General features: G+C 34.2%; 1 protein-coding gene across 2 annotated transcripts; it reads right to left on the bottom strand.

Moving 5' to 3' along the window:
- Positions 1–602: 602 nt before the first annotated feature.
- On the bottom strand, positions 603–25,848 carry Sfxn1-3 (Sideroflexin-1-3). 2 transcript variants are annotated; one of them, XM_068769373.1, is made up of 9 exons: positions 25,689–25,848; positions 20,809–20,971; positions 20,208–20,362; positions 16,922–17,039; positions 15,887–15,962; positions 7,892–7,977; positions 7,643–7,770; positions 1,413–1,597; positions 603–662 (listed from the first exon to the last, which is right to left on the bottom strand). In XM_068769373.1, the coding sequence occupies exons 2-9, from the start codon at positions 20,955–20,957 to the stop codon at positions 603–605; spliced, it is 957 nt and encodes a 318-aa protein (XP_068625474.1). In that variant the 5' UTR covers positions 20,958–20,971; positions 25,689–25,848. The 2 variants fall into 2 exon arrangements, with proteins under 2 accessions (XP_068625474.1, XP_068625473.1); XM_068769372.1 differs by lacking the exons at positions 603–662; positions 1,413–1,597 and adding exons at positions 4,848–5,507; positions 6,543–6,727.
- Positions 25,849–26,073: the final 225 nt, after the last annotated feature.

The following is a 26,073-nucleotide window of genomic DNA, read 5'->3' as shown; positions in this document are numbered from 1 at the left end:
GTAGTCATAGGTGTAAAAGTTTTAAAGGTTTAAATGTATAGCGGCTTTATCAGCAAGCTTTTACACTTATTTCCAACCACCTTATATAAAATGGCCACTCTGAAATATGTTACATTAATTTATTTTTCTGTTTTTAATGCCACAGGCCAATAACTTCTAGCAGGACAACAGAAACTCTGCAAGGACATATTATTACATATTAATCAATAATTTATTTTAATTACTACTTCGAATTCTGAAAACAATTTTTCTTACTATATTATATTTTCGTCTTTTACTATTTCTGAAACAATTGATTTTTTGAATCGGTTTACCATATATTAATTGATAACAAATGAGCTACACGTTATAGCTTTATCTTATCATTGCTTTTATACATACACCGGGTGTAAAAATAAGTAATTTTTCAGTAATAACAGCACAAGGATAATAAATTACCTTCTTCACACATTCGCCTTAGCACCAGGCCGGATTTATTATTATGTCTACCGTAAAACCTGTACATATTATTCATTTATTATAAGTAATGTTTTACGATGATAATGTTGCATTAAAAAGTGTATATGAATTATTTCTTACATTTTGCCCTTTGTATAATCACATTACAAGCCCTTGTTGAATACTAATTCTTTGAGTTTTGGATACTTCTTCTTTACTATGTCCTGTAAGGAAAAAAAGTGAAAATTTAAGTTTTGAAACAAGTATGTCGTCGTCATTGCAGCCCATAGATGCAGCCCCGTAAGGCAGAGGCCTCCCCCAAAAAAGTCCGCGGGGGGATATACCATAATTGCCACATAATATGTAGAACACTCAAAAGGGTATAAATAATTCTATAGCAGAAGGACGTAGGAAGCCTTTAGCTTTAACCTCGTTTTTGATAGAAAAGTGAAGGGGTTTCGGCCCCATCAACTTTATGGAGTGATCAGGTTCGCGAGAAGTAACCTAAGCTCTCGCTTATTACGTGAATTTTATTCTGAGCCAAGAGCGCCCAAAAGGGCTCGACTATTATGTATGAACATTACTAATTTGTGTTTTTTGTTGCGCGACTACTACTACATGTGCGAAAGGGGCTAAATATTGTCCTTTTTCTTAATTACTACTAATCCAAAAAACTGGGAGAAAGAGGCGGAAGAAACTCCAGCAACATTTCTATCTAATGTGATCAAGGGGTTGGAAATCCCTGGTATTTACAAGCCGAACTGTAAACAATTATGTTTTCTATTGTTAATTCTTTCATATAGTTTTTAAACTCATGTTATAGTATTTGCTCCATCAGTCAATTAATTTATTAACGAACTTAGAAAGGCTATGCAAAAAAAAATTCTAACTAGTTTGTTGCACGTACGGGGAGTACTTTTTAATTCCAACATTGGTTACATTAAAAACAATTTAAAATAATTAGAGGCACTTACTCTTAACTCGGGTTCTAATTTAGAAACGCTGATATTTGCTTGCTGTTCAAAGAGCGCGCAGCCCAACGGCGTTGCGAAGACAACGCATAGGCCAACCATGACCAGCTGGAACGGTATCACAGCTAGCGGGTAATGGCAGAAGAGGCCGCGTTTTGTCGCTATGTTAGTCAATACAGGCGTTAGAGCTGTAAAAACGTATTTAAACTTAATTTTTTTTTTCAAAAAAACTACACATATCCATCAGACATAGCTTACACCTTATCATAAAAACATATACCATTTTTCTCTCATCTAATATTTTATAATTGATAATCTAATAATGGTACATGATCAAAAGAACCAAGTAGAGGTCTGGACCTATCATAACTAGACGGTCTCACTTATGAATGGAATTTCTGACATAGACCAACGGGCTGGTACCCTAGTTTACAAATGGCACCTTCGTGTCGTGTTTTGTCCCTTTTGGACACCCTGATGTCCAAATACTAAATGTGTATGGAGTGACAGTCTTTGCCTTATTTAGAGCGAACTGCACCGCCCATTGTCACTTCAGATAAAAAATTTATCGAGCTAAGTCGGTGACTTTAGTTCTTCTATGGAATCTCTCTGTTCGACATACAATGCCTCAATTCCAAGATTTATCTTCAAACCGACGTCACTGACAAGGCTGACATAATCGGCCCACGCTATAAGGGAATAAAAGGAAAAAAAAAATAAAAACACACAAGGTACATAACTTTACTTAGTACAATGAGGCTATAAGCTAAACATTCTTAAGCCTAACACAAAATAGGAAACTTCACAATTTAATTATTGTCAACGTTTATTGTATTATTTCAAATCGCTTTATATTATTCATGAGTTTCTTTGTTCAATCAACAACAACCATTTGTTTTAAAAATATCTTGGTTTACTGACATCACGGAAACAAGAAGAATGTGATGTTATGGGTAATTCAAGCAGATAGCATTTGTAAATACTGTCACGGCTATGCAGTAACAATGGAAGAATATTCAGAAGTAAGAAGAACATACGGGGAGGACTTTCAGGAAAAGGTGAAAATCGTTGGATTGATGAAGTGTTGTCATCATTTCACTTGTAGGCTGCAGGACATAGGCCTCTATCATAGATCAAATGGGTATAAAGCAGCTCATAGTCCACATCCAGAGTATTTAGATGGCTTACGTTGCTTTTGCTGGTGCGTGGTCACCACGCCAGAATCCTGAGCATGCTGTGCATATTGAAAGTGGGCTTGTCATCCAGGACGACACCTAGGGTTTCAGACACACATGAGCCTTGAAAAGAACATTGTCACGCTTTTGGATTAATTTCGATCCTTCCTTTTTAGAATCATCGTGCTTAAGGCGCTGACTGTGTTCTGGATGCGTTTGGTAATGGCGCCTGTGGCGTCACCAGAAGTATAAATGTAGGTCATAAAGTCGAGTCTTACACCTTTGACAGGTGAGATGTAGTTGGTACGAGTAGCTTTTGGGGCACGTCCGTATCAGGAGTAGTCGATATAAGAAACGGTCCGAAAACCAACATTGAATAGCTTATTTACGAATCTGTTATTCCACAATTTGTCGTACGCTCTCACTACGTCGTAGAAGAAGAAGATGGCTCCTTTGGTCTTTGAAAACATCAATACATCGATTATGATTTTGATTTTGCTAACCGCCACGATAAGTGAAATTTGATCTCAAACAAAAATTATTCGTGCACACAATAAAACTGTAGGAATGTATATGTATTATGTTATTTACATTACAAAAAGATTCATAAATTATTTTATAAAAATAACACAAAAAATTTTTAATTCTATAAATTATAACATAGCATTTACCGTAATTACCGTAGGAACAACTCCCTCTATGTAAACAAATATATTAATAAATTTTCACCTCCTATGGATTCTGGTAACTTGAGCACGTCAAAGATTGCCTTAAGAGTCCAATTTGATTGAAACTTATCAGATTAAGCTTCCCTATAATGGCAACCTTCATCTTCAGGCTACGAGAGTTACACAAGCGCTCTGATCTGAGAAGAGCTCAAAACAATCTTAGACGGGTATTTAATGTTGCCGCTTGCACTATGTCTTATTAAAGACTGTATTTAGTAGATCAATTCTTAACCAAGGCGCTATTATTAATTATATTTTAAAACGTTAGATTTCCACCTCCTTAACACATGACTTGTTTTTGATAGTATCTACTTCATCAAAAATACAAATCGATATAAAATTAACTGCGTTACAGCGCAACTTTTTTCGCATTATAATCTATATGTAATATATTTGGCGGACCGGAAAGTAAAGTTACTGCGCATGTCGATATTTGATTGTCATTTGGTAGCTTATTACGTACTTGGAAGACATTGTATACTAGATGGCAAAAGGTTTGATAAAAAAGGTAAATATATTGTTGATTAGAAATAAAAACTTGTTGTAGTCGTGTGAATTTAACTTAATTAAGCGACATAACTTTCCGGTCCCCCTAATACATAGATAATAATAACAATATGACTACTCGGTGACAAACAAACATAAATGTTATATTTAAATTCTGTCATTTGAGTTTAATAAATTTCTAACCTCTTAATCAGAGACCGAATATTTAGATTTTGTTGGGATAAGAAATTATGGAAACTGCTTCAATAATTAGCAATTTATAAATAATCTATATATATTTGTATGTACGTGCACCCTAAACTGTCCTCTTCTTCATATCTCTCATCTCCATTCAAAGGTTGTCTGGTAGAGATCGCCTCAAGCGATAAGACCGCCTCTTGAACCGTATGAATTGTTTCTTTTTTTCTATTTATTGTCTTTGATATACAAAAAAATGTTAATAAATAATGTAAGGAATGTATATGGGTGTTTTTTTTCTTCCTTTTATTTTTTTATAATATTTACTTATTTCACCAAAGTTCATTAATTTACATCTGCACCGCCCAAATAGTTTACTAGTACAAAATGCCTTTGACATTAAGTTCGGAGTTACACTTTATAAAAGAAGCGTTTTAAAATATAAATAATTAAGGAAAGAAACTAATGTCGGGGTTTTTTTCTAACGTACTAGTCGAATACTTTGTCGTTTCAATCGTACAAACTATAAAAGTTTTTTTTTTTCATAAAAGTGTTTTCCATACCAACCCAACATTTCATTTCGGTCTTTGGTTATAATTAGGTTCGAAAAAAAATGTGAGTATTTCAATGATTTCAAGATTACAGATATTGGAATTGACTTTAAGTCGGTTTAGTTTATAATTTACATTTGAAAATTGTTTGAAAGGCTTCAAAATATCTATTAGTAAATTTAGGTTTACACACTGTATTTAAAAAATTATTTTAAATTAATTTAATTGATTTTTGTTTTGTATGTGTAATTATTAGATCTTAACTGTTCTTTTTTCATTTATTTCCTGTTGTACATCATAAATATTGTACACATCTAAATAAACAAGCGCATTAAAATATTTAATTATTATAATGCATTTTACCATTTTAATGCACCTGTTTCTGTTGTGCTTTTATAAATAAATCTATGCTTCCATTAATCACTCAATATGACATTGGTACAAGGTTATTTATATATCAGATCATCGATGTCACAACCTAAAACTTTGAGCATTATTTACCCGAGACACATATAAATAATAAAAATATAAAAAAATTAAATTATTAACGAAAAAAAAACAACATTTGGGAATGTTAGAGTTTTTTTGTATAATCCCATCTAATTGATTATTCTACTTATGTTTATACTTAAATTGCCGCCTGCGATAACATGGAGACCCTGCTAAAAATATTTTAATATAAAGTGCTCAATGTGAATTGCGTCCAAAATTATATACATATTAACCTTATACTAAAGAAAACTTCTAAAGTATACAAATTCTTTTTGTAAAAAATCTTTGAATAATAACAACTCTGCTACCAATTGATCTAAAACGCAACGAATATAAACAACTATAAATTAATTTGTCTATGAAGTAACAGGACCCAACTAGTTTATGGAAATTCAGTCACACGCTCTATTACAGTCCCTTGTTGAAAACAAGCTCCTTGACGTCAGGATGTTTTTTCTTTACTTCTTCCTGCAAACATAAAACATGTTTTAAGATGGACCAACCTGTCATTTCACGGTAATAGAACATATTTTGACTATTACAATAAGGCTGCTGGGGTCCTAAGAGTGACCATCACGAACACGAAAGCGCAGCGCTGGACTTGCACTCACAAGAAGACGGTTATTAAAGTCATCGAATGACGCTAGATGTAGCCAACCGCTGACCGGTTCTATTAGAAATCCAAGCGGAAGATTTATGTCCAGCTGTGGACGTTCTACGGCTAAAATGATGAGGAATATAATAAGTTGTTACTTAGAATTTTGATCTCACTGATTTTTTTTAATATTCTTTATTCTACACGCTAAGACACATTTAAATAGTTTCATAATAATAAACAAAAAAGTACAATGGGCGGTATTATTACACAAGGCAATCTTGTACACACAACCATAGTACGGAAAAAGTTCCAACAACAATAGCCTAAAATCAAATTAAACTGCATCGTAATTACACACTTTCCTAGACAGCGAATACGGCCTATCACATACTCTTTCTCACTTCTACCCTCTGCAAGATTTCTAGTATAAACGATAGAAGAATTGCTGGAATTCTTCCGCTTTTTACCAGCGCTAGCGCTTTTCAAAGTTATAGTTTGATTAGCTTATTATATTTTGAAAGCAAAACAAAAATGTGTGTACGCAAATTTATGATTATTGCAAGTCTGGATTATCTCTATAATGATGTACACAACAAAAATAAAGCCTAAAGAAGGTCTTACACCTTTTCTCTCTAGTCTATTTCCCGTTTTTGAAATGATTCAAAGGGTTTTATGCAGGAGAAAAATTATATTAACAATACCCTCACCTCACGAATAAACACTCTCATATTACACTCTTACATTTCATTAACTACATTATTATTTTGTTTTTGCCTTTAATAATTTTTCTTTCGTATTTATATACATTTTACCTAACATACAGACAACTATCTATCGTATCTATTTTTATGAATGTCTTTGTTCCAAACTAATATTATTATTGTTATTAAAAGGGAACTGCATACCTGAATATGAGGTTCAAGTTTGGACACGCTGATCGAAACCTGCTGTTCGAACAATGCGCAGCACAGTGGCGTTGCAAAGCTCACACATATACCCACCAGACCAAGCTGGAAGGGCATCACGGCCCAGGGGCGTCTCTTGAACATACCACGCTTAGTCGCTATGCTGGTTATGAAAGGTGTTAATGCTGAAAAAAATTTAAAGGATTTATTAGAAGTAAAGAATTGATAGTAAAAGATTTAACTACACAATACATACTATTAATGGATATTAATTACTCTATTTACTCTATAAAAACTACGAACGACAATAAACCTTTTTTTATCAGCCCAAAAATTGTCGCTTATATTTGCATATCGGCCGGCTGGCATATGGCTCACAAAATGGATATTAGACATCAAGGTGTTACTTTAATTTTTACTTGTGTTTTAATTTTGATTTAATGCGACACCGACATAGTTTCGCTATACCTAATGTACTACTAATTTAATGACACGATTTTAGTGTACGTTGTAAAAATTAATAAAATTTACAAGTTCTAAAATATCAACAAAATACTGTATGATTAATGAGATCATTACTGTAGACATACATGTTCAATAACTAATATTAAGTTATATTTAGATTCATTATTTTAATCAAACAATTTGTGGGTACTTATAAACAACAGTTCCTTAGTTTCTTGATTCGCACGTAAAACGTTTGCAGGCACAAGGGTTTAAAAAATAATTTAGAATCTTTTATTTTTATTATAAACAGTAACACATAATCTCATTGCATTTTTGGCAAATATTTCATTGGTTAAAAATTACCAAACATACAAAAAATTCTCTGGACTTGTTGTATATCTGGGTACGCCATCACTACTAATGGTCGATATAAAGGAGCTATGGTTTCAAAATATGCATTTTTTTCGTCTAAATTCTCCTTGTTAGTGCATATTTAAAAAAAAAACCTTTTTAGCTTAGCTTTGCTCGGCAAAAGGAATATTTCTACATAGCCTGGAGGCGAACACATCATTTCCAAAGTCCTTCTATCTTCTATGAAATAATTCAATTTATAGTAACCTTTAACACAAGCGACAGAATAGATGTATACTCACTCATTCCGGGTATGGCCATGAAAACTCGAGACACGCAGACGAGGGCTATACCAAGACGAGCGGCGCGCTTCGAATCACCCACACGTTCCCCCTGAGGAGTGAACACCGGTGTACCGCCGATAAGTTCACTACAACAAAACCATACACATTAAACAATGTTTAAAAAAGATAACTATTTCATTAATAGTCATCTTTTACAAATTAAATTGATTAAATAAATCAAATGAAGCTTTCGGTTACATCTCTCACCTGCTTCTCATCATTGGGATGTTGATGAAGTTAGCGCCGCATACTGCTGCGAAAGGCACCAGGCTTGCAAATATAGGCGGCATGTTCTGTGACAAAAATATATTCTATTTCAAGCATATGTAGGTACTTCGATTTTTTTTATCTAAGTTGCTCTGCTGCCCAAATGACATTTGCAGATTAGCCTAACATCTCTTTTAAGATACCAAAGCTCGAGGAGTTCCTAGGTAGCCTCGGCTCGAGGCGCTACATACTATAATTTCATCAGATTGGGGGGCCCCTCAGTTATTAGATCGCTTCGGTGGACACTCCATGCAGTGATTAAACTCAAGATTATCTGCGAAGAGGCTCTAGAAATTCATCAAGATGACGACCAATGAAAAGCAGCATTTAAGATAATCCGAAGGTCAAGTAAGGTTCTGATACACTTTGGATAACTTTACCTATTTGAAAATAATTTTTGAAAAAAGGTACTTATAACAAGAATTATTAAAGTTGGAATAATCTGATTTTATAATATATTGTATTAGAGATGTGTTAGCTGGCGAGCTAAAGACAAGAAAGATATATCTTTTGCAAAAGATTTAATCACACTCTATTTGTATTTGTTGTGAATGATTTTATGCTGCTAGCCGGTTTAGGCTTTATACAGCTTCATCGAAATTGAGCCCGTGGAAACATAGGTCCACGGACTAAAATTATACGCTGGGGATCGTACCACAGTTACGGCAAAGACGATTAAACGCGGAAAACTACAACCGTATAGGTGTATAGTGTAATGAGTGGGGGAGTTGAGTATGTAGCGCGAAGCGAGGACTACACGGCGGTCTGGAGAGACACGGGTCTCTCCGGATCACACTCTAGCTCGCGTGTGTTCAATTATACTTAAGCGTCATTCGTTTAGAATTAGAAAGAAAGAGATGGGCTTATATAGATATTCACACGTAAAAAGGGAAACGGATAGCTATTACATATTTGTATTAAAAATGTAAATTACGTTTTAGAAACGACATCATCACACGTGCGTTCTTTTTTGTGCTTTATGACAAAGTATAAAATGCTTAATAGAAAGGAAACACAACCAACAAAACTCTCTACTTCGCCATATTTTTAAGATTCCATTATTTAAATTTCACACGTTCTATTATATGTCGCCTTACTGACTTCGAAGTCTAAACGAAAAAAGCACAAAAAAAAGGGATATGTTTTTAGTCCTAGCTACCTTATTCTCTCTCTCTGAGCCGTAATGAGCTGATTGAGTTAAAGATATAAAAGAGTGATATACATCCCAAGACAGAAAACGTATATATAAATCACTATTTTCTTGTCAGGGATACATTTTGCCCATTTCAATACTGAATATGTTAACGTCTACCGTTAAAGGTGGTAATATTTTTCACTTTAATAACCACTTTCTTATATACTATATTACGCAAATAATAGAGACAGGTCAGAAATTATGTGGAACAGGATTAAAAATGATGGGTTGAGTCGTTTCTCCTGGCTGGATTATCAGAAAAGTTCTCTCCCACCATCATGGCGATTGAGCATTCGGGCAAACAAGTCTCAACAGATACGATAAAATGTAAGCCACTTGACATGATTTTGATTCAGTTTTTTGTTTGATGCTCTCTATTTTCAATAACTTCATTTTATTCAGACTTAATATTTTTCCTTATTACATATTTTGCCATTTCTCTGCAGAATTTGAGGAAGGACACTACCTTCCGAACCAATGTTATTAGTTATGTAGACCGATTGAAGTATTATTGAAGGAAATTAAAGTACACTGAAGATAGAAAAACTTGAAAATATAATGAAGGCGTTCTTTTATAACGATTGACACGTCAACATTATGAACTTTTAAATTAATTGAAAATTAGCTATACTTTAGCTACAACTACAAGAGTACTCATTCTTTACAATTATATTCTTTACAATTACAATTTACTTAGATGTGTTCTAGAAGCAGGCCATGAAGGATATCTAGGCATAGTAGTAATGAAGACTCTCCTTAGAACAAAGGTTTGGAAGCCACGAATTTATAAAGATGCTGAACTACCAGTAAATTGTTGGTGAGGTTGGTGTCGAAGCTTATTCCACCGTATCCAAATAACACTTCCTGATGAACTTTTTTGATGTTCCCCTACGTATTCGCGATTACCTTTCAATGCGTTATATTACTTCTATTGACAAGATAAAGTTCTTGAAAAACCATGTTCAAATCATCTTGATCTTAAAAGAAATCACTAGTGATGTTCCGCAGAACTATTGCCAAAAATGTAGTGTCATTATAAATAAACGATACCGTTTTGACTCAAAAATTAATCAAATAAACAGGGAAGTTGATTTACAGTTTAGAGAATTGTTAATATTCGGAACGATGAAGCTGGCAAACAATATCGTTAAAATATAGTTAATTTGAAAAAAAGTTAACGATTTATGGACTATTGTTGATAAAAATGTTAAGTATAATTTAGAACTTGACGAATCCAATTAAGTTCGTATATACTTATTTAAAATTACTAAGGAACATTGTAATGTGTGTTTCGTTATACAGAGTCGCGATACATTACACAGTGTTATTGTAGTATTGTACCAGTTACATGCCATAAAGTAAAAATATAAACTATTTTCACACTGAGCTTATCTGTAACGTCGAGTGAGCTTTCTCTTATCTGAATAGGTTATAATAACGTTCTGCTATAAAAAGAGCTTAAAGCTAAAGTTGCGAGGTTTACTGTGTTCTAGGTACTAGAGTCCTTAAAGCAATGATTAAGCAATTTATTTCCTAGTTGTAAGTTTATTTATAATTCTGTGAAATTGCAGTTTATTTAAAAGCTTATAATAATACATACAAATGAGTTACGAATTTTGTGTAGCCCTAGGAACGTAGGTGACATTTTGTTTATTTAGTGCTAATAAACATTCATTAAATTTTAACTTCGACAAACGCCTGATTGTAATGAGAAGACATAGATAATAGAAATTAAAATAACAAACGAATTATAAAATAACTACGTAATAAACTTATATGCTAAATATAGTATCAAATATCAATAACATGACGTAATGGCCTCTAGTTATCAATAATTATTTACTCTTTAGTTATCATAGACCTAGTAAAGACATCATTAATATTTACTCCACGTATTCATAATATTTTGTAAATTGCATACATATTACATAGTGGTAGCCTTGTAGTAACAACACTGCGATTTGCGAACTCACGTAGCGAGTTCTTTTTTTGGGAAGAATAAAATAAATAGGCAAGATTAAAAAAATCAGGAGTTGTGTCGTCCACACCTGTAGTGTGGGTATTTCTGATGTAATTCGTGTCACATGTTGATCTTTAACTCCTATGATTTATGTTATAGGTGACTCGTGTCTAGGTAGTGAGAATTACGCCATCAAGGAAAATGACGTGCACCAACAAAGTGGACAGACAATCCTGCTAAGGTCGTCTGAAAACAATGGATGCACGCAGTTTTGGAGACGTCTATATCTAGCAATGAAATCCTGCGGCGGAAATGATGATACCTTTTACCATCTTTGAAAAAAGAATTTCTCAAACATCTCCTTAATCTCCCAACTTTATATTACAGAGTTAGACATCCTGCGCTATGCTTGCCAATCCGTGGTCAGTCTACAATCTTAAGGCTCTAGTAACTCTCCGTCCTGCGCGTATTGTTCTAATTTAACTTTCCAATTCACTGGGTTAAATGTTACATCCGGTTCAGGTTTTCGTAGTGTAATCCGGAGCGCTCTCCGTGACTCTCTTTTCTTTTTTTATTCCATCAGATTGCGAGACCGCCAAGCGCTGTTTATTAGGGCGCAAGAACCTTCGACAGGAGCTTTAGTTTTTTTTTAACCGGACTTTCAATGTTTCTCAAATATCATTTGCAGATTCCTCGATACAGAGGCGGCAAGGAGCAGAGGGCGCTAAGACCTCTTTTTAAGGTAACTAAGCTCGAGTGCTCCCAGAAGAGGCTTCACCGCTTGAGCTATATCTCTAATAATTTTAAATAAAATGTAAGTAGACAATTACTTTGTATAGTCTGTTTGCTTGTATTCTTCATACTACAGTAATCAGTCTTACGCAGGTGAGGGCTTCCGTTGTATGAAGTAGTGTGATTAAACATGTTTATAAACATTTGATTAATGGGAGGCGTTGGCTGTTACGTACTAGCCTTACCTTTTATCATACAAACGCTTTATTCTGAACCTTAAAATAAGTAAATAAAGCTTAATATCGAACAAACTTGCGCAGAATGTTTGTTTTTACGTATGTTTGCTATGCGTTAGCAGAGTCATGTTAATTTGATTGTCATGATCTATTATCATTTCACATCACGCTTACGTTAACTTTTTAAATTTATTAATAAAATACGTGAAATGTAACAGCCGTTAGTAACTAAGATAATTTATTTTTTAAAACCTGGTTAATTGAACTAGTTTAAATTGGTATATTCTTTATTGTTTTAGCTCTCTTTTCTTATATTGCAATTCTCTTTTCGGTTTATTTTTTATTTTAACGTATCATTCTGATTCTTCTTTTATAATTTACTCTTTCACATAATCACCTACTCACTTGCATAAGAGATAAGAGATATTAAAGTGCTGTTAGTTTTTATCATGAATAGCAAGGAGCCTTTGTGATTTTTTGTAATATAAAAATATTTATGCAATTATATCATTAGTCAAATTATAAATTGCGCAACTATTGACGTCTTGTTTTGCATAAATAACGCACCGACAGAATGGAAAAAGTCGATGCTCGATCCGCGGGAGCATTCGGATCTGAAGACGGTTGTGACGCTGTTAAACAAATGAAAACGTTATACGAAACTTTGTCGTTTTGAAAGCTAGCTTCCCAGATTTCACTTTCATTAATAATAAAATGCAGTCTCTAAAATGAAACCTTTAGATAACAGAGACTATTTTTCTAACAGTTAAGAATGCATTTAACTGAAATCGAGAGATACCAAAACGACAATAATTTCACATGAACAAGCGTAACCTAAAGTGTTAAGGCATTAATTAAAGTTTTAAAGGAGTGAATGCTTATTCGTCGGCAAAAAACTTTTAAAACTACTTCCAATCACTTTGTATAAAGCGATAACTTTGAAAATGTTGCATTGAGTTTTTTTATTGGAATACTATAAGCCAATAACTTCTAACAGTAGTTAGATATTAAACAACTATTAATTGAAATATGTGTATTAAACTGAATTTGGAACACTCTTGTTTTTACAATATTAACATAAAGTTATTATATCTAAAACCATTGATTTTTGGATAAGGTGTACTATACTTTGACAGCGGATGAACACTCACCCACCAATCATTCTGTGTTATGTTAGACAAGCATACACTAAATTAGATAGGTTAACTAAATTATACCGTGTGCGAAATTTGGTTTGATGACTATCAAATATTTCGGAATTCCAAAAGCAAACATGCATTTCGGTATCTTATCATGTTATCAAACTAAGTGCCATGTATGTAAAAAATATAATGAGTTGTTTACATTTGGTTTAAAAGATCGCACCTAAGACAATATTTTTCCTTAAGTTTTAATGACGACATGAACTGAAAGATCGGAATTAATATGCCATTTTAATGTATTGAAAAACGAAAACAGGATAATTGGTTTATGAGAAAAAAAAAACATTATACACTTTCATCAACATTGCTTAAGAAAACTTCGTTGCTCCCGTCCCCCTGTTTTACCGTCGTCCTCGGAGACTTAGGTTTTAGCTACGGGACAGAGTCTGGAATGGAGGTCGAATCTGCAAAGAAAATCTCTGAGGGCATTACCCTTTTAAGACCCTCAAGACAGGCGCAAGATGCCAGGAGGGCCCGCGCCTCGGACGGAGCTGTTAAGTGTCTTGGCCGTTTGATATTATTACAATTTGTAATTGCAACGTTTTAAACATTCACAGCTCCTGACGTAACATTAAATACTTATTTACAATCGATAATATTATTATAAGAATAGTCGGTCAGATATATTCCACGGTACATGTGAAGAGGCTCTAATATATTTCGTAGCAGTTACACACGACACAGCTCCGTGACGTATTTCTATTGTACCGAAGTGCCGGTGACGTAACTAAACTGATAAGAATTTTATAAACAGATAAAAATGAGCCTTGTCGAAATAATGTAAGAATTATAAAACCGATTGTGAGAATTACAGTATAATAGTCATTTTTATACAAGAGTAAATAGCTCTTATATTAAAAAAAATAACGAATATGTTTAATGATTATTAGTAATAAACAAAAATGTAAAACTGATCCAGTGTCAACGGATTCTGACTCTCAAGGACCCTGCAATGTTAATAAAGCAAACCATTGTTGTCTACGGAATATGATACGGGGAACGTTTAATTTTCGTCTGAATACGTTACCGTGTAATTAAAGCAAATTTTTATTAAAAAAAATTATATAAATATGATACAAAGGGAGCTTAAGTTAATAATACTATCGGGACATAAGGCGATTATGTCGACCTAAAGATGTGTTTACAAGGACGCAAAATGTCAGTGTAAAGGCCGATAACAAGAGAAATATCAGTTTACATATCTGGTTTGTACACTATGGACGTATACCTTTGCTTTAGAGCATTATGGTTTTATTCATGGATCATTCATATGTCCCTATTTACCAAATGACTTCCGAATGCTCACGACTGATTAATCCAAAGTTACATGAACGTTGTTAAAATCGCAGGGACGAAATTCAATGTCATGGACCATAATATGTAAACAATGATTTGAACAATTTATTTTAATCGTGCGAAACTCTGAAACTGGCATTAAACAGGACTATAGTCCTGTGCTTGTGGCGTTCATTAGAACGCACCCAAATTTATTATCTATGAATGCATCTGTTTTTACATGCCCCTTCTTACACTCGGTACATCTCGCCCTCTCTCTGACACGCCGCGCTACCGAACGGACGTGTCTCTTCAACCGCTGTTCAACAAAGGAAATACTTGTAACTCAGATTGAGATTTCTTGTTCTGTGATATTATATAAGTTTAACTATCCGGCAAGTGTTTTTCTTTATATCGAATTATCTATAACTGGAGGAGGGGCCCGTACTAATGACGACCCCTCAAGCTTTTTAGATTACAATAAAAAAATGTTACTTGTGCACTTTTTAAAAAAAAAATTAGCCATGTGAAAACGTAGCCTTAAAATCTGTCTTAATTTCTTGATGCTGCCTTTTTCATTTGCTTAATCGCGGATGAAAGAATGCAGTTGTATATTGACTTAGACTGTATAATGCGAATGTGAAGAAATGAATCAATAGATTTTCGTATAAAGTTTAAACAATTTTTGTTAATAGTAACTCAGTTTCTAAGGCTGTTTGCTAAGGCATAAGTCTTCTGAATAAAATAGGAATTTAAAGAATCAACGGATAACGACAACAAATAGAGTAAAATTTACTGCCATATTAACTTAAAGTTCAAATAGATAATACTCCACAGATAAGTTATTAAAAGACGAATGACATCAGATATGTCACGGTTATTTTTTTTTTATTTCATATTAGTCTCCTCACGAATTAGAATATTGCAGCCTTTTGTATAGTCTCTTCAAACATTATTCTTTCATTACTCTTATAAGATTTTTGTCTCTTGGAAAATTCTACATTGGATAACGTTTAGTTACCGACAACGAAGGTGCTATGCAGGACGCCTAAAGATAAAAACCGCACTATTTATTTGAGTCTTTTTAAAACTACGGGTAATGCTTCTTATATTACTATTGGTGGTCGCCTTTTAAGGTATTATTAAGTTTAACTCGCGCGCCACCGCGAAGCCCAATATACATGTTAGAAGATCATTCCATACCCGCAAAGGCCTATTATGAGGATTGGAAAAGGGAGTGGTATAACCACCTCCGACGTCCTAGTCTGGTGATTCTTTCTCTCTCTCACTTTGAACCCTCATTCTGTAACATTACTACCCTGTTCAGAATCTTACCTTGACTTTGCTGTTCAGATATAAAGCCGTGCTCAGAGCGCCGCCGCAAGCCGCGCAGTATGATGCCAGCAGCTGTCTGCAAATAAAGTTCTTTAATTTCTTTTTACGTTCTATTAACATCTACTGTGGAATGCCATCAGATGGTGCAATTACAGTTAAAAAACTTATAATATATTTATGAGATTATCATGGCCTTGACCTCCTTAGTTAGATTTTATTATTATACTATCTACCTTAGCTTACAATGTCGTTATAAGAATTTATAACTACTAGCAGATGTGTCCTTTTAAAACTAAGACTCTCATTTGTACTCCTGAGAACTAAGTTAAAATACCTCTTTAGTAGTTGCTGTACATATAGTTAAAAAATTCAGTGGTCTCCTATAAACACTATTTAATTTTTTTTTCAGTAGATTAATGCCTCTGACAGACTGAAAGAGGGTATGTGGAAATCTTTTTTGCTTTGAAGTTTTATATTTCCAATAATATTACTTTCAGATAATGTCCAGCTTAACATTAAATTGGCAAAAAATGAGCTATACATTCCCCCCCTTTAAAGCTTTTACACCAATCACCATGAAGATTACTGTTTGTAGACCTAATAAACATAAACACAGTTATAGAAATTGAATATGTAAATACTAATATTGAAAATAAGAGAACTGTGATATATAGGTATAAGGTGTAAAATTAACTAAGAGCTGTGATATATATAAATTGTATAAATAAACTAAACTGCAGTAATTGAGGATGGATGAAAGGATATTAGAACAGGAGAAAAAAACTGACTGAATTATGGAATGAAGAACAGAATGCTAGAGATTGTGAAGAATGGAAGAAGAATATGAAAATAATAAAAAGGAAGTGAAAAATTTAATAAAGATAGTAAATGCCTGTTCCCAACAAAATAGGGGGTGGAACGAGAGGTCTTCAATAGCAGGGGCCAATAAAAAAACACAAGGTTATGGATAAAGCTTATAACTTATAGGTGATTAAAAATATTAGATATTTTTAAAATTAGAATTAGAAAACTAACGTCGTGCTGATGGGTGCATCCCCGGACCGGTTGGTGTAGTTGACGACAGCGTTGAATGTTTGATTCGTCCATTGCCAGAACACCGTCGCTGGGGTGGTTTTGTAAAATGTGATCATCCCTATGGAAAGTAAAAAATATAAACGTTTCGCTGTCAATATTCCATCATTATCATTTCTTTTAACAGAAAACCGTCTATCTGTCATGCATTTACAGATTCTGCATATTATACCTGGCAGATCGCTGATCGCGCCTAACCTAATTCTTAAAACTTTTTTTTGGCAGAAAAATTAAGGAAGACTATATAGTCAGTCAGTCTTTGAGATGAGCCCTGATGAGGGGATTTTAAAGTATTATTAAATATTAAATGCATGGTTATCTGTAATCATAAAAAACGCGTATTAATTTTATAAAAAATAAATTATTTTACAAGATGCTTGGTTTGGTTGAAGTTGATGCTGTTAGCCTTTTAACTTAAAAATAAAACAAAAACTGGACAGACTTATTCAAGTGGCATGTTGACGTTCGCACGTTGTAAACCGCTCTACTCGAGTAGAGCTAGTGGTCGAGTGGAGCGTGCGGCCGCCCCTAAGAACGGGTTTTGTAATGTGGTAAGTAGAGTTTTGTTCTACTGTGAATTATAGTGTGTTCTGTGCGGAGTGTCGCAGGTGCAGTGGTTGCTGATGCAATGTGGTTAGTGTTTGCAGTGTTAAGTGTCTGCAGCGGGTGTGGTGTGTTTTGGGACGTCTCTTGGCCTTTGCTGAGATATGGGAGGAGTAGCGAGAAACGTTCACTATGAGAGGGTTTGGGTGGGAAGAGGCAGACTTAAAGTAAGTTTTTGAGCAAGCCTTTAAGAGTTCTTGGACGGTTGGAACTTTGAGGTCGCTATGGAGATCTACATTACGCTGATACTACTTTGCTCCGGTGACTATCCGGGTGAAGCGTTTATAGCGATTTGAGTGCGGCTGGAGCGGCGTGTGCTAAGACAACGCTTGCGTAAGAGAAGTCTGGTCTTAAGCAATTTTGGTACAAGAGCAGTTTGAGGTAGTTGGCTTGAAGAGCAGACTAGAAGATAAAGCTTGTTGGCTTTAGTCCTGGCGGGTATGTTGATAGAAGAGTAGTTTGGAGTCTGAGATGACTCAGAGGTATTTGACAGAGTCCTTCCATGGGATAGGACTGTCAAAGAGGGAGAGTTGCCTCGTTCGGAGCTACGCCTTCGCGTGCGCTCTTGGGTGATAGGATGTTTTCGGTGAATATTCTCGCCAGGCTTTTTTTCTGGATTGACGTCTATTCTCTATTTCCTAAACTACTCGCACAGACGGGTGGCCGCAGATTGGAGTGGCAGTGAGATGAGGAGGTGAACACTGCTTGTAAGTGCTAGGTGGTCAATTGTTTTACATGTGATTTATAGTAAATAAATGAAACTACAATTAAATGTTAAAAGTTGGCTACAATGTGCATGTACGGGTTGTCATTGTAATAAGTTATAATGACGATAAGATTATTAGAATAATATTATTAATACCTAATAACATAATAAGATTATTAGAATATTAACTGGATATAGGCAGTGGAAACCCTAACTGGAAAAGAACATATTACTTATCCCCAATATTAATAGTTATTGTTTTAATATTTCTTAAACAATATACAATTACATCTCATTTATTATAGATTGCTAGTAGGAATCTAAAAATAAGTATTTTTATATAACAACAACGAACCCATTACCGATACAAATCAATATCTATTTCCAGTCGAAGGCAACCTGATTGATGCCGATTAAGTCGCAATGAGCATATTTAAAATGATTCCAACTGAATAGTTTCTTTTCAGTATACTATGTAATAAATGACATGATAAATATCCTGAGATATTATACGTGCAGTATAGGATTTTATAACTGTCCTAAATTTCTTAAAAAGTTCAGGTGCCATTATTTTAGATAGAACAAGCTAATTGCTTAACAAGCCTTGAAGAAGGTGCTGCTCAGGATTTATCCACAAGCATGAAACGGCATTGCGGTAATTGAGAGATCCGTAACCAACATAGCCCAGCTGTAAAGCACGTTTGAAGTGGACAGGTGCTATAACGCGCAGAACAGATAGCCGCTTGGACCTCAAAGTTCTGGAGAGGAGAACACGGACAAGGCAAAGGCAGCGCAGGAAATAGACCCACAAGGTAGACAGATGCACTAGTTAAATCAATGGCAGAGGCAGTAAAGGTCTTATGGCTGAAATGGTGATGATGTAAAAAAATGTTCTATTAAGGTATTCACGATTTGGTCCAGTGAGACTGGAGAGAAGAGTAGTTGTAGCCTAGTGGTAAAGAACATACTTGTGATCGCAAATTGCAGATTCGATTACCGGGATATAATTTTAAATAATTAATATTTTTGACTACCATTGCTCGCAAACATGTTTTCAGAGTATGGATAATAGCGTTCTCTGCTTATCACAATGCTACACAGCAATCTCAAACCCGGCTACCTATCCTCCATAGATGTCCTTAGGGGAGTTCTATTCCTTGTAGTAGACGTATAAGGGTTGAAACGAGACTGGAGAAGGCAGAGCCCCGAGGGCACTTAGCCTTAACCTCTTTTATTTTTGTAACTATGCTCTGGCGCTTCTTTGGAGATTTCGACGCGGACTTCATTAAATATTTACCGGGATTGGGAGACCGACAAGCTCTACTAGTTGTTTGGGCAAACAATCCATGAGTGATTAGGCGTAATATTTGCCCGTTTAGCATTGCGATTTCAAAATATATTTTCACACACTAACAGATTAAGGTTATTATACAGCATTATAATAAATAATAATAATGTATGTTAGGTAGAGCAAGAGATAACTTCGATATCTCTTTATAGCCTCATGAAGGATTTAGGCGAATGAACGGCTAACATGGCTCAAGACTATAACTGTTTTCTAAAGCAGCATTGGCAGGATCATTTAAAATTTGGTTAGGTAGTGAGGGTCTAGTAGGTGAAGATGAACGTCAAGGCATTGCAAGGAGACCTAATTGAGCCTCCTACGCGGGTTGCCAGCCCCAGTCTACCCAACCATCGTACCATCTTTCTACAACGCACTGGCACCTGCTTTGTGAATACATGGACTAAGAAGTTACATCTTATCCTTGTAAAAATTAAATTCATTTCATTAACTTTATTTTAAAACCTTTTAAAGATTTAATGAAAATGTTAACTATATATACATGTAAGCAAATGTTTATTTTATATAATCTCTATTAATGGTACTAAATAGCTAAAATTAATAAAATAATAGCTTACCTCCAGTAATGAGCGTGTTCATAGGAGCTTGGGCCGCCATCCGGCCGAGCACGAACATTTTCTCGCCAGTGTCGGGATGGAAGGCGCTGTCGTACAAATATTTCGTCCGCCAAAGCTTGTCCTCGTCGTATCCAGGCGGCATTTTGTGTGATCTCCTGTTAAAATGACACGCAATAATTAATATATTTAGACCTGACTGACATCTAAAATTATAGCTAAAACCAGACCATCTATTAAAAGTGATGTTGATTTATTTATTCATTAGGCAGATTTTGTAATGCTGAAACTTAAGAAATTATTATAGTATCCGGCAGTTGATTTGGCACTTTGAAATATCTTCAATCTGAAATGTTCATCTTTTATGAAAATAATCAGATTTAGCCTACTATATTTATATACAAGAGCAAAGCACTGTGCAATAATGATAATAGTATATGAAACTATTATAGTATCCGGCATCTCTGCCCATCTCTGAAGTAAGTGTTTCTTCTGCCCAACGTGCTACAAATGTAGTGCATACAATTTTTGCTCTAGACAGTAAAAAGCATAAAAATTAGTTTGAAAATATGAAATTGTATTACGCAGACAACTGAAAAAATACCTGAACTCATGGACAATTTTCTTTGCTTCATCAAGTTCCTTGGACGATGCGAATATGTTAAGAGGATTGGTAAGCATAAAAAAGTGTTTTGCTCGACCCATATAAGTCTTCTGATCGTACCGCGGCTTGTCCAAATTTATGTTACTCATTGTGTTTCTTGTTTCTGTAAAATTAAAAAAATATATTGCCATGACCACATATTGTAATAAAATAAATAGCATTTTCATCATGACTTCAGCCTTAGGATGTCCACTGCTGAGCATAGACCTCTCCTATAGATAAAGATTAGGACCGGTTGGAAGTGGCCCACATCTAGCGGCGCTATGCAGTAACTCGCATTAGCAGCGATGCTCTCTCGCGTTTACTGAAAGCGAACAAAACGTCGCCGCGGGCGAGAGACCATCGATTTTGTTTTAGAAAAGTAATGCAAACGACACTACGAAATGCATCTTTCTAACTTTCACATTTTTGAAATGGATACAACTAATGTGATATCAATTTATAATCGAAGCTTTTGAGAAGCTGTACCATACCATCACAAAGTAGCTAATAAACTGGTGCTACTTACGCGACGTGAATTTCATGAAAAGTTTCAAGTCTATGGTATGTACGCACGCACGCACGCATGTGTAGGGTATGTAGGCCGGTACGCACACAGCACACGCGCACGTACGTCATGCGCGTGCGTAGTGCGCATGCGCGTCTATGGTATGGAGCACACGCGCGTGTATGGTATGGTACGCACTCGCGTGTATGGTATGGTACGCGAGGGTGTATGGTATGGTACGCGTGGGTGTATGGTATGGTACAACAAATAAAAACTTTATTAATAATTACCTGGTAAACTCTTATAAGATACAATTGTTTTATCACTTTTTCAAAAAACAAATTTAAAAAAAAATTACATCTATGTAAAAATTATTAATGAGTAAGGATTTAAAAACAAAAATTGAGTTATCAAAACTATCGATTAATTATTTTTAATGCCCAAATTTTATCTCCTAACATCCACATCCTCTTTACGATTTATTGCATTGTCAATGTGATAAGAACTTATAAGAAATAAATTAAAAGTATAAAATCGGACATAAGACAATTTGGAGACAAAAATGATAAAACAAAAGTGACTTATTTATTTTTATACACAGTGTAACACTTTTGTAAATAGTTGTTATATTGTATTTTTTATGATATTAATTTGGGACGTAGATGATTGTTGGTCTCTATGCAACATGAACAGGTTTAACTTTCAACAGTGCTTCTGATATATTCTATTATAACCAGTAACTTTACTTATTAGGTCACGTTTCGAAACATAGGAAGATAATATATTTATGGACTTATTATTCTTTATACACGGAACAGATTAAACACTTGATCGTCGTCGTTGTTATGGTCCATAGCCTCCCGCTGTAAGTCATAAACTTTCCCCGGAGATATCTATGGGGGGATATAACATAATCGTTGCAGGTGGATTGGCGATCGCAGCGTGGTATTTTGGTATTTAGAAGACGCTATTGCTCATGCCCTGGAAATTTATTTGTGAGCAGTGGCAATCCCGTGTTATTAATATACAAAATATGAATTATATAAGATTGTGTGCCGGAAGTCGACTAGGATTTAATAGCAAATCTCAGTCCTATACCGCTGGGCTCACAGGAAAAAAAGCGACATTTTAAATTACACTGAGGAAGATATTTCAGAGATTGTGAACATACATGTAGTCATTCTGGAGAACAGACCACAGTTCAACAAGCGCAACGTATAACGTTCACCTACAACATAGACAAGCTTTTAAATCTATAGGTGATGACCTAAGTCTAGCAGTGAATGTTATACGGTTAAAATAATGATTATCATAAGAGTAATTATGTAATACTTTTGTTGACGGGTCCTTTGCGATCTTTGATAGCCAATTATTAGAAATATGAGCAGAGGTTATCTTTATAAATAATGTGAACATTAATAAAATTTATGAAGTATAATTAAAAAAAAAAAAATCTTAACACTAACATTATCATTCATAATACCATCATAAACAAGGTCATTAACTTATTTACATTGAAAATATACGCTTAAAAAGTAGCAGGAAGTAAGCTTAAGCGTAAACACCAAATTTTTATAATATAAGAGAATTATTAATAACTTCGTACAGATATTTATTACTACAGGGTTTACAACAAATAAAAAATACACTATTAGATAATTAGTATAATCAGATTTTGCGTGACTTCAATAATATTTGTTGTAACATAAAGTCAAACTTATTCGCAGGCCCGACTTGTTTTTGTCCGGCTAAACTGGTTTAGAGTTAGCACTTCCGCGAGTTTACAAACGTAAGACAGTGCCGCGAACTTCTATTTAAAAAAAAAAAAAACAATTACGTTGTAAATTTAAATGCGTATAATCATAAACTGTACCCAAAACTTATATTTACGGTAAAAATTTGTTTACGCAATGAGATAGTCCTACAATCTTTTACTGGTTACATATTATGAGAACCAGTATACACTAGAATATATTAAATCGAGTTAAAAGAAATCTTTCACCATAATCATCATCTTTGCGGCCATGGGACGTCTTAAGTTGGACTTTGACTCCTAATAAATTTATAACAGGACTAGGAGATTGGAAACTGCCGGCATCCAACATCTCCAGACAACCTGAACAATTCTACCTTCTAGGTGGACGCAGTACGCTATGTATGTCTGTACTGTCTTCACTCCAAAATCTTTAGACCCTTGTGGCTTGGGTCTTAAGTCCTTTATCAAATTTTATTACTTACATAATGTTTTCTATAATTTCAAATTGTAAGAAATTAAAAATTATCAAGACAATAATTATAATAAAATAAATTTATTCTTATTAAGAAAATTAAATCGATGATAGTGTATTAATTAACCCATGACCCTTTATCTTTATCGTATTGTTTCGAAAACTTCTTGTTTCAAGTGTTGAGATAGAAAATGAGCCATTAATAGGTCGTGATATCCATTCTGAGTACAAAAACTTTGAAAGTTAGTTATAGATAAAGAGAGTTCAGCGCAAGAATTTCAGAGCAACATAATTTAATGTTTTTTACGTTCATCTCAGTCATGTTCAATATTTCAAATTCATTTGATCCTGTACTGAATGACTAAACTTATTTGGATGTATTTTAAATACTGTGCTTGATTTTGGAATTATAAGTGTATTTGATTGTCAACAATAACCATTATTTTTAATCATCATTCGTAGTATAGGGTTGTTTCTTGTCGAGTTTTTAGGAAGGCCAATATAGAACAGCTAGGCTAGACTGGACTTACCTCAAGAAACTAGGAACCCTACGCAGTATAGTCATTTCACCTTTTTCGCATTCGACTTTTCAATAATCGAACGAATTTTTTTATATATTTATTTATATGACACAGCTATAGGCAATTACACATAACAATGATGTATTTGAATTGGGAGTTGCACTTTAGTTTACAAATATTTCCGCTTAAAACTAACAATTTTTGTGTACGATCACGACCCTCTGAACCAGGAGTGGACCAGACCGTGATGCACCTGGATGTCTCGTTATTGGCGCGGAAAGAAGGTATTACCAGTTTTGGTTGCAGGAAAGGATCTAGAAGGGAAAACATCACTTCACTGCTGATCAACAAGGAGTCGCCAGATCTACCTAGACTTTGAAAATCATAGAACCTACAATAAGAATAAATATGTAAAACAAATAACACAAACAAGAAAAAAATAATGTATGTGATAACGACTGCGTTACATTCCAAAACTTGTCAAATTGAAACTGTGGTAAAAATTATAACATTATGTTAAGATTATAACAATAACAATAAAAATTGTAAAAAGTTTAAAATAAATAGACTAATATAAAGTATATATAGAATTGTGAGCGCGTAGGAAGAGAGGTGTGAAAATAGAGGAATGAGTAAAAATATGAAGGATAAAAGAATATAGTGAATATATATAGTATGTGAAAAATGTTGTTATAGTAATCCCTGTACCCCATACATGATAGGGGAGGTGCGAGATTTTGGGGCCAGCATAGTTCCTAAAGATCGCTATCATATCCGATCTCGCGCTTCCGCATCCAACCACCTCCAGCGATTTCGACGATGTCGGGGTCTACTCTAGCAGCGTCTATCGGCTCCAGGTTGCCAATCTTGAACCTTTCGGCTTGAAGACCGAACGACCGTCTGCTGCTGATAAATGTTGTTTGCCTTTTGGTTTGTTCAATTTCGACAACAGTGGATGTACTAGGGCTGAACTGCTTTTGATTTACAACTTCTCAGACTTATGAAACCTAGCGATAAAGGCTGGGCTCTTAAATATTACAAAGATACCGAGCTCATCACAGTAACTAAAAGGTTCTTCGGGAGCTTTGCTCCGGGCATAGAAACTCCGAGATTGGTCAAAACTAATTATATAATAACTGAAAAAAATAATCTTATTCGCAAATAAAATATTAATAAATAGATTCGCAAACTCCAGTTTTGGGATCTAAAAATCGGTAATTGAAAGCAAATTTAACTCGTTTAAAACAAAACCTCGTATTTAATACTAATTAATGGATGAATGAAATAATAAGTTTATATTATTATCAGTGAAAGCCATGACCCAATGCAACCTTTTTATCGTCTCGGTTCCCAAAGATTCACAACAAATTCCTACACAATATATCTCGAATTGAAGTTTCGTATCAAGGTAACAATTAATCAATAAAATGAACAAACCACATGGAACTTCTTAAATGTACAAAATACACACAAAATTTGCATATAAAATTTTACGCTGTATTACTAACATACAGTTTTATAAACATACTTTTCGAAGTACACATTTATGATGGATATTGACTAAAAATTATTACTATAACTCACCTCTGTTTTCAAATGGTACAAATTAAATATTTATGTGAATGTTTCTTCGTATTATTAAAACGTTCGAACAGCGTTTAATTTATAAAACACATTTTAATAGGATTTTATTCACTAGTTGGATTTCGTTTAATTTCTGTTTAGAGTTTAAATGTTGCGCCGTCACAAGAATTGAAGGAGTGATACAAAAATCAATCCCGCAAGGTCCCAAGTGTTGTCAGAGTAAACCATAAATGATTAAAATTTTTTTTAGACACAAATTTTTATATTGACTATAAAATACAAAAAAAATATTTCAGTACGATAAATTTGTTTGTTTTTGTATTGTCGATAAAACTAAAAGACAAGTAATAATTCGTTATTTTTATGCTTACTTTGCAAGAAAGAG

This window comes from Battus philenor, unplaced genomic scaffold (assembly GCF_028537555.1).
Source record: "Battus philenor isolate CCGP_79_NKW_IND1 unplaced genomic scaffold, ilBatPhil1.0.hap1 SCAF_28, whole genome shotgun sequence".
Lineage (NCBI taxonomy): Eukaryota > Metazoa > Arthropoda > Insecta > Lepidoptera > Papilionidae > Battus > Battus philenor.
Note: the sequence above shows the minus strand (reverse complement) of the source record. Positions and strands in the feature narration are given on the sequence as shown.

What these genes read in the sequence shown, in the direction of transcription:
- Sfxn1-3 (XM_068769373.1), bottom strand. Translation starts at nt 20,957, where the DNA reads ATGAGTAACATAAATTTGGACAAGCCGCGGTACGATCAGAAGACTTAT. An exon ending in AAAATTGTCCATGAGTTCAG is followed by an intron (nt 20,363 to 20,808) that starts GTATTTTTTCAG and finishes TCATTTTAACAG; the next exon opens with GAGATCACACAAAATGCCGC. An exon ending in GAACACGCTCATTACTGGAG is followed by an intron (nt 17,040 to 20,207) that starts GTAAGCTATTAT and finishes TACTTTCCATAG; the next exon opens with GGATGATCACATTTTACAAA.